This window comes from Anticarsia gemmatalis, chromosome 12 (genome assembly GCF_050436995.1).
Source record: "Anticarsia gemmatalis isolate Benzon Research Colony breed Stoneville strain chromosome 12, ilAntGemm2 primary, whole genome shotgun sequence".
Lineage (NCBI taxonomy): Eukaryota > Metazoa > Arthropoda > Insecta > Lepidoptera > Erebidae > Anticarsia > Anticarsia gemmatalis.
The window spans coordinates 9663934-9673241 of record NC_134756.1 but is presented as its reverse complement, the minus strand read 5'-3'; the positions used below and the strand labels follow the sequence as shown (position 1 = coordinate 9673241).

Genomic DNA, 9308 nt, shown 5'->3' with positions numbered 1-9308 from the left:
AACACGATTAGACAGCATGATAAACTGTGATCTACAGTGCGGGTCAATGTACAGGCGTGCTGCGCTACGCTATATATATGATTGCGTGTACCTGTAAACGCTTGTCATCTTAACTCGCTTATGTGTAACATTACTATTAATATTATTGTTGTTACAGTTGGTTATTAGCTAGAAGATAACACTCTAGTATTAAATAAAAATACAGGTTTAACTAAAACAAAAATCCTTAAATACTGAATCCATTTTATTATAAAAAAGAACAAAAGCGTGGCTCTACAACAGTACGTCGTCCGTACGTAAACATACAATTATAATATTTGTCTTAAAATTACAATATAATGTAGTCTACCTTATATAACATCTATTATAATCCCATACTCAACAACTTGTAGGGACATCTCTAACCCACTTTTCAAAGGAGACTAGATGTTGTTGAAAACACGTCAATACCTTTTCTAGGATGACTAAACTTTTGAAAGGTATATATGACGCGAAATTCTTCCCCCTGTTTCACTACAAATCAGTTGATTCTAATCTTCGTTAGTACACAATTCTACAAAACGTATTACTTTTATGTTAACGTCTCCTAATTTGTATTTAGTGTCAGTTTCACATTTAAATAGTGACATTTCGATGATGTATTCTCTCCAAACAAATTGCAGGCATAATTTCCCTTCAGTTGGGTTACTTTAAACTCTGAAACTGAACCTTATTATTGCACAACTATTCAATAAAATCAATCATACACTCATTCAACAGACTTATAAAAATATCTAGATCAAAAAACAGATGCCTTTCCAACCGTGACTTTTTTTTCATACTTTTATATTGCACCTAGCAACATTTTTTAGCCACTGGTCACACTTAAAACCCGATACAGTCCATTATTTTGAAAATTTAAATTACTGCAAAAATAGCGATACTTTGTCAAAATGTATTTATTATTGAATTATTATTTTTTTCAGTCCTTTGTCACTATTATCTGTGGCAAGTAGTATACCGTAAGCTTCCACCCGTTACTTGACGATATAAATAACGTTTGTGAAGCGTGACCCTACTGTTCACGAGAAATATATCTGTCTCGCTTCCGCTGGCGACTGTTCCATTGGGCAGTATGGGCATTTCAATCTGAAACAAACGAAAACAATATCAAAATAAATTCACGGTAAATACGGTTGGGACAAATAAATGGCAAAACGTAGGTGTTATTTCATAAACCTCTGCCTGCAATACCTTTAGTTATAACAGGCGTGATAAAATGTTATGCATATTATATTCCTTACGTACTTATATCAAAATAAACGGCATTCTAAAACAAAAATAATTTCACGTCGAATTTGAATAGCTGTTACAAAACTTGGACAGACATTAAAAATAAAAAAGTGACACGTTATTAATACTCAACATACAAATCGGGGAGAAGAGGTTAAGTTCAAGGTTATCGGATCATGAATATTTAACCAAGTCTGCAAAACCAACTGTTGACCCAGTTAAACTGTGTTGGACAGTATATGCTAATATTTTTTTTTGTTCAGTGGCGATTCTGACTGTAACGCACTAGCGGTCAGTCGTGGGAGCTGCTAGACGCACGATTGCAGTTTAATATTGATTGGGAAATAATTAATGGGGGTTACGTGCGTACAATCACAGACGGTTGCATAATAAATTGTAGAGTTTTGCCGTCTAACCGCTAGTGCGCAAAGGGGTTAACAACGCCAATATAAATGTTGTCAAATGTACAACTCAGAGAATTTGATTAATTTAGACAGGAAAGCAGTTCATGCCTAATAATTGCGAATGTGTCACTTTCATTGTAAAAATAGAATAAAATTATTGAAACAAATAAATGAAGAAATATACAAAAGCTTGGGATCGACGAATCTACATATTGAGCTAATATTGAAGTACATTAATTTGGGCATCATATAGTCCATTGAAATGTTACATGAATTTTACATTTGTTAGAGGACGCAATTTTATTTTTGGAACATGTAGGGGGGGTCAATAGAAGCTTAACTTGAAGTTTGTGGGGTTGCCACTCTTGTCCCTCGGCCGCCATCTTGGAAAAGGGGGTGGAACCACTTTATTCGCTATATCTCAGAAACTATGCGTCTTGCAATAAAACTGTAAAAGCATAATTTGTAGCAAATTATTTTTCCTACAAATATATTTCATAACTTTTTGCTCTAAATTAACAATGAAAGAAGTTATAAGCAAAAAAGTGCAATTTTTTTTATAACAATTTTCTTTATTAGTCTATAACTTTTTTTAACGACAGCCGCGCGGATCGATCTCTGAGGTTAAGCCACGCTTGCCGAGGTTCTTCTGTGGATGGGTGACCATCTTACACATATCGAGTTCCTCTATGTTTCGGAAGGCACGTTAAATTGTGGGTCCTGGCTGTCATTTTCGAAGATCTTTGACAGTCATTAACAGTAGTCAGAAGCTTGAAAGTCTGACAACCAGTCTTAACGAAGGGTATCGTTTTATATCCTAGGTAACTGGGTTGTGGAGGTCAGATAGGCAGTAAAACATGTAAAACACTGGTATTCAGCTGCATCTGGTGAGATTGGAAGCCGACTCCAACATAGTTTGGAAAAAAGGCTAAGCTGCTATGTATAAATACAAAAAATTACCTCAGACCAATCTTGTAGAGTATTTTTCGAGGAAAATTTATCCCTATAATTTTTTTCAACTTCATTAATTAGAAACTCAGTAACAGCGCTACGAAGTAGACCGGTCACGGAAAGAAAATTTTTGTAAAAAAAAATCACACATATTTGCTTATAACTTCTTTAATTGTTAATTTAGGGCAAAAAGTTATGAGACATATTTGTAGGAAAAATAATTTGCAACAAATTATGCTTTTACAGTTTTATTGCAAGACGCATAGTTTCTGAGATATAGCGAATAAGGTGGTTCCACCCCCTTTTCCAAGATGGCGGCCGGGGGACAAGAGTGGCAACCCCACAAACTTCAAGTTAAGCTTCTATTGACCCCCCCTACATGTTCCAAAAATAAAATTGCGTCCTCTAATAAATGCAATATTCGGCCCTCAAATTGTAACATTTCAATGGACTAATACGGCTAGACATAAACTATAATTTATCCTCACTTGGCACTTATAGCGAGTTTGTTGAGCGCGTCCCTGGAGATGACGTGTCCGCAGAGCAGTCTCATGGGCGGGTTCTGTTCCGACGCCTGCTGCCGCAGGATGGGGCACGCGAACACCGAGTGGTAGCCGCCGCCGTCCTCGCCGAGGTCAACCTAATAACAAACACAAAAGATGGTGAAATTAATGAAAAAGTGAAACAAATAATATACAGACAAACTTGTTAGAAGCCCTAAAATAAGTAGAACGTAGTAGCAGTGAACGGACGTAGTCTTTTTAGTCAGTTAGTGGTCAAAAATGTCAGAGGCTGATAAGTATAGCATCAATAAATATTAAAAAAAAAAACAAAATTTATAAAAGATCTATTAAAACTGCGCTCCCATCGTCAACGTAATACCGCGGTAACATTCAGAAGAGATATAAGGATTATAAAAAGAAGGTATAGGCGGGTACCTCGAAGGGCAGCTCGTCGTCGGACCAGGCGGCGATGACGTGCGGGTGCGACATCTTGGCGCGGATGTCGTGCAGCGCCGGCAGCACGCGCGCGCCCGCCAGCACGGCGCCCGCCAGCGGCGACAGCGGCGCCAGGCGCAGCAGCCCGCACGCCTCCTTGATGAACAGCTCCGCCGCCTCCGCGCCTGCACCACACGCGCGACATAATAACAGATGCCCACAAAAGAATGCCATATTTCCTTGTACTAACTGCACGAACGCTAACTGTGTAACACGTTACATTACGTCGTAACATCGCTCGACTTCAATATGTTTCGCATTAAAGTTGAGCGCATTTCAATTTATAAGTTTGTGGATAGCCCTTATGAAAAGCTTAGTCGGTGAGTGGTGACTCACCGAGCGCCTTGGGGTCAAGCAGGTGCTGGTAGATAGCGGGCGCGGGCCCCGCCCCCGGCGTGCACCACGCCAGCGCGCACACGGCGGCCTGCAGCTGGCGCTCGTGGCGGGCGGCGTGCGCCGGGAACTGGCGCCGCGCGTACTCGATGGCCGCGCACACGCCCTGCTCGCGGGCCAGCTGCGAGACAACGCGATACCTAACTGTTATTACAAGCTCCAAAAATGCTATCACCAAAATCACATAATAATAATTTTGAATATCTTTTAAACTATAAGGCTTTAAGTGGTAATGCACAAAACCATAAAATCAAAGCCGGCTACCAATCATGAAACAAACAAAAACTCAAAACCATGTTACCGACAAAATCATAAACACAATTTAAACAATACACAGACGAAACAGATCATAATAATATATTATATTGATAATGAGGTATTTAAATAAAATGTAAAATTAGGAACTATAACATACCTTGAGCGCCTGCATCCTATGTAAAGTAAACGGCAGTGGTGAGTTATGCAGTTCATGCGCACGTCTCTCGGCCCAGTGCAACGCGGGAGCGGGCTCGCCTTCAGCCAGCGCTACGGCGAAACGTTGGAGTAACGCGAACGTGCACGTACGCTCCACGCCCGTGATCTTCGCTTCAGCCACGAATGTGTCGCCTACGTCTTCAAGACCCTGCGCACAATGTATTGAAGTCTAATAACTATAATAAAAGCAATAATAAGACGAAAAATAAGAGATAATAATTATAAATCTCGTCAATAACAAAATTAAAACCTCTCTAACTCTCTATTCTCCCTAACTAAGTGCCAATATAAACGTCAAAAAATATGTGGAATATGAAATCTGATTCTAATCTAATATATAAAATTCTCGCGTCAGTTTTCGTTGCCATACTCCTCCGAAACGGCTTGACCGATTCTCATGAAATTTTGTGAGCATATTGACTGGTCTGAGAATCGGCCAACATCTATTTTTCATACACCTAAGTGACACAATTTTTTTTATATGGCAAAGCAACGTTTGCCGGGTCAACTAGTCCTCTATATGATATTCGAATGAGAAACAAAATATTTTCAAAGATTCAAGCATGACATGTATAACTGTTTGTCCTAAATATAGCTCAACAATCCAAACTTAACATTGTAGCACTCATTAAAAATCATCAATCAATTGTAAGAAATTCAGAATTCTCACAATAATTATCCCTACATTGAACAATAACCTGACTGAATTGGAAAGTCTTGTATCATAACCAGTCATGACTGGACAGTAATTGATGTGTATATAATACTATAGTACATAGTTATACACATGCAATGCCACTTAACTGTATAAGGAAAACCTGTAATAAGCTGCAAGGTACAATGTCGTACTTGATGGACTTGTAGGTAGGTATTCATTAATGGCTAAATTTAAAAGGACACTTTCATTATAGTAACTAGTACAGTTGGTCAGAATATAAAAAATAAAGTATTTTAATATCCATATAGATGGTCAGGTCTGCTTTGTTCATGATTCGTAATTATTATATAGCTTTTATTTTCTAGTTAATATTTTTACGGAAAACAAAAATCTAGGACATCATGAATGCTTTTTATCATAAAAAAATATCGCATCTATATTGTCTATGTTAACAATTTTTTTTTAGTTTGGTACCATTACATTATGTTCAAATGTAATATTTCTGCTTCCGAAAATCTATTTTAAAATATATTTGCATCACCAGATAATTTCAAATATGTATTTAACAAAATTTACAAATTGTTTCTGTTATGCCACTATGTTGATTATTCCAAGACCTACATTTTACCTCTAGTGTTCTCTCATTAAAACAAACAAACAGCTTCCTGCCTTACCTGTCTATACAAATGTTGTGCTATAGCTTGTTCCATGATAGGTCTATTGGTATCATTGCAGAATGTCTCAGCTTTAGGTGCCACTGATGCATAGTCAGCTATAAAATGTCTGTCAATTGACTTGCCCACTCTTGATACTGTTGCGTGTAGTTCTCTGTGGTCTGTCAAAATAAAACAGTATATTAATGAAGTTTGCTTTTTTCTGCAGATCGTGCTAGGCAATATTGGTTATGAAATAGATATGTTTGCCAGACTTGTGTCTTCTTTACAATTTAATTATTGCAATTGGACATCCAGCAAAGATTATATTAAAACCAAGCTAAAACTTTTCTTTTAAAACATAAATATAGTAAATTAAGCCATGTGTTTCTTGTATAATACCTATATTATACTATGATTTTGTACATATATTTTTAACACACACATTGTCTGAAAGAAAACATGTATGTTCAACCAGATTACTATTTATTTTTTCTTTTTATCATAAACAAGGTATTTCATACATACCAGTAGACATTTGTACAACATTTTGTTTAACTGATCCAGCCAGATCAGTCACTGCCATGGCTTGTGTGCTTGTTAGAGGAGTGTTAGATGGCTCTGGAATAAATAAATATTGATTTGATTAGTTTTACAGAAAAAGTTCTTAATCTACAGTATTATGATATGATGATATAATAAAGCAATGTAACAAAGGTGATAGGAGATTTTACTAAACTTGTATCTTTTTGGTTTATGTGAATATGGGTTTTAGTTGTACCTAGGTAGTATGTAGGCACTCGAAAAAAAGGTAGGTAGATAAAAGGCCTTCTACATATAAGGTCAATAAAGTCCCATTGTAGAAGAACTGTTTTAGTTTAAATTATGAACTCTTGATTGTCAGTTAATATTGATAACAGATTTATATTGCAAATATTCTTGAAAAAAAATGTTTGAAAACAAATCATGCACATGTTACATTTTTTTTGTTTTCTATTATCACTTTTTTTAAATAAGTAAAGTTTAATAAAATATTTCTATACAATTTTAATATCAGAATAAAGTTAATTGATTACCACTATCCCTAAATAGTAATTTAAAACAAGTACCTAAGTATGAGAGTGGCCTTTTTACAATCAGACAACTAGCACATTGTTTTGAAATAATGATAACACAAAGATATAACTTGTTTACTGCATAATTGTTAGAGCTAGATAAGGCCTGGTGCAATACACTGAGGAATGTTATTCATTTACTGTTTTAATTGTGACAACAGACGTTTTCATGATGAGGTGAAAGGAGTATTACATTGTATTCAATTTATTAGTTATAGCCTTTCAATTAAAAGGCTAATAACGGTTATTAGTACATGACATTTGCATAAGTATTAATCTACAGTAGAAAACGTATTATTTGGCACAAATAAATATGTGAAAATCACTTTGTCATGGTCATAAACATAACATAACACAGACAACAAAAGCAACACAAAGCACTTACGTTTACTCAATTCTTTCCTCAGATCTTCAACTTGGCTAATTATATCTTCAAGAGCTCTATTTGTGTGATCATTTATATTGTTAAATTTCAATATAGCTTTGTCTAAATCTTGTTCAACCCCGACGCACGAATCCATCGTTGTGTTATCACAATACAGAATATCTTATCACTAAAATTAACCTGTGCCGTCCGTAACAACGGTATAATAACAATTAAACAGATCTTTCTATGTTTCTACAATGACACGTAAATATTTTCAAAGCAAATACAGAAAAACAGACATTTTACATCTGCTCAATTTCTAAAATTTGTACAGATAGCCCAAAAAAAGAAATGTCACTATCAAATTGTTGATGGTTCATATCTATAGAGGTAGACAAGTATGATTTGTTGAAGTTATATACAGTCGACTAAAATTACAGTTATTAGATTATACACTCAAAATGTTTAATTAATTATTATGAAATCTTTATTTTTGAATGTCTCATCTCACATTTCGAAAACCCTTGATGATTGGTTTTATTGTTTGTTGTACCTAGTGGAGCCGAGTAAGTTATAGTTATTTACTGTTATTTATACACTTTTTTAGTCTGTTTATCTCTTCATGTTCTTTTTGTCTATGGTTGTTGCACAATTTGTTCGATCTGCCGATTTAGGTTAGAATTTTTTTGTCTCATACGTTTTTGAAATTCAATTATATTGTACTAGCTGATATACAACGAAAATGGCACAAAGTAAGCTGAACGACATGGCGGGCAAATTCGCCAAAGGAGGACCGCCTGGTCTAGGCATCGGGCTTAAAGCGGTGGCTGTCGTAGGTGCGGCAGCCTATGGCATCTCTCAATCTTTATTTACCGTAGAAGGTGGTCATCGTGCTATCATGTTCAACAGAATAGGAGGAGTACAGCAACATATAATGAGTGAGGGTATGCACTTCCGCGTGCCATGGTTCCAGTACCCTATCATTTATGACATCAGATCTAGACCTCGCAAGATCTCTTCACCGACTGGCTCCAAGGATCTGCAGATGGTAAACATTTCCCTCAGAGTTCTCTCTCGTCCCGACGCCCAACACCTCCCCACCATGTACAGACAACTCGGCACTGATTACGATGAGAAGGTTCTGCCTTCCATTTGCAATGAAGTCCTTAAATCTGTTGTTGCTAAATTTAATGCATCTCAGTTGATTACTCAGCGTCAGCAAGTGTCATTGTTGATCAGAAGAGAGCTGGTAGAGCGGGCAGCTGACTTCAACATTATCCTGGATGATGTATCTCTCACAGAGCTAAGTTTCGGAAAGGAATACACTGCTGCTGTTGAAGCTAAACAGGTCGCACAGCAGGAAGCTCAGCGTGCTGCTTTCGTTGTTGAAAGAGCCAAGCAGGAGCGTCAACAGAAGATTGTGCAGGCTGAGGGAGAAGCAGAGGCTGCTGAGATGTTGGGTAAAGCTATGGGTATGAACCCTGGCTACCTTAAGCTGCGTAAGATCCGTGCTGCTCAAAGCATCTCCAGAATGATTGCTCAATCTCAAAACCGTGTCTTCCTCCCTGGCAACAGCTTGATGATCAATTTGCAAGACCCTACCTTTGACGACTTGTCGGAGAAGCTGACTAAGAAGAAGTAACATGAGGCCGAGAGTGTGTCTGCAGTTAGCCTGGAGCCTGCGACCACTCTTACAGATGTTGATGCCGCTGTTATTATCAGTGGGGCTGCTTCAGTTGCTATCTAATGCATTTGTGTCGTAGGTACCTTGAGCATATTGCAGTTTGTGTAAAAAGTTAAAGCCTGTTCAAATGTAATATTGCATTTTACGTTATTTAGTTGTAGAAAACTAGGATGTATGGGAATCTAATGATTGAAATAAACAATATTCAAAAACTATTTGGTTTCTCATTATTTACATTCAGAACCTTATCAAGTTAATAGGAGACTAGGTTTGGTTAAGTAGGCAGTATCCTCACAAAGAATTGACTGAACCAACTTTTATTTCTATTGCATCATACTA

General features: G+C 36.9%; 2 protein-coding genes across 2 annotated transcripts; one reads left to right on the top strand and one right to left on the bottom strand.

Annotated features, from left to right (window-relative positions):
• Positions 1-226: 226 nt before the first annotated feature.
• On the bottom strand, positions 227-7645 carry Sou (required for meiotic nuclear division 5 protein souji). Its single transcript, XM_076120888.1, has 8 exons — positions 7304-7645; positions 6332-6424; positions 5825-5985; positions 4434-4640; positions 3962-4139; positions 3566-3750; positions 3116-3267; positions 227-1128 (listed from the first exon to the last, which is right to left on the bottom strand). The coding sequence occupies exons 1-8, from the start codon at positions 7437-7439 to the stop codon at positions 1062-1064; spliced, it is 1179 nt and encodes a 392-aa protein (XP_075977003.1). The 5' UTR covers positions 7440-7645; the 3' UTR covers positions 227-1061.
• A 264-nt stretch (positions 7646-7909) lies between these two features.
• Positions 7910-9184, top strand: Phb2 (prohibitin 2). The gene has a single exon (XM_076120689.1). It carries the CDS (start codon positions 8028-8030, stop codon positions 8925-8927), a length of 900 nt encoding a protein of 299 aa, XP_075976804.1. The 5' UTR covers positions 7910-8027; the 3' UTR covers positions 8928-9184.
• Positions 9185-9308: the final 124 nt, after the last annotated feature.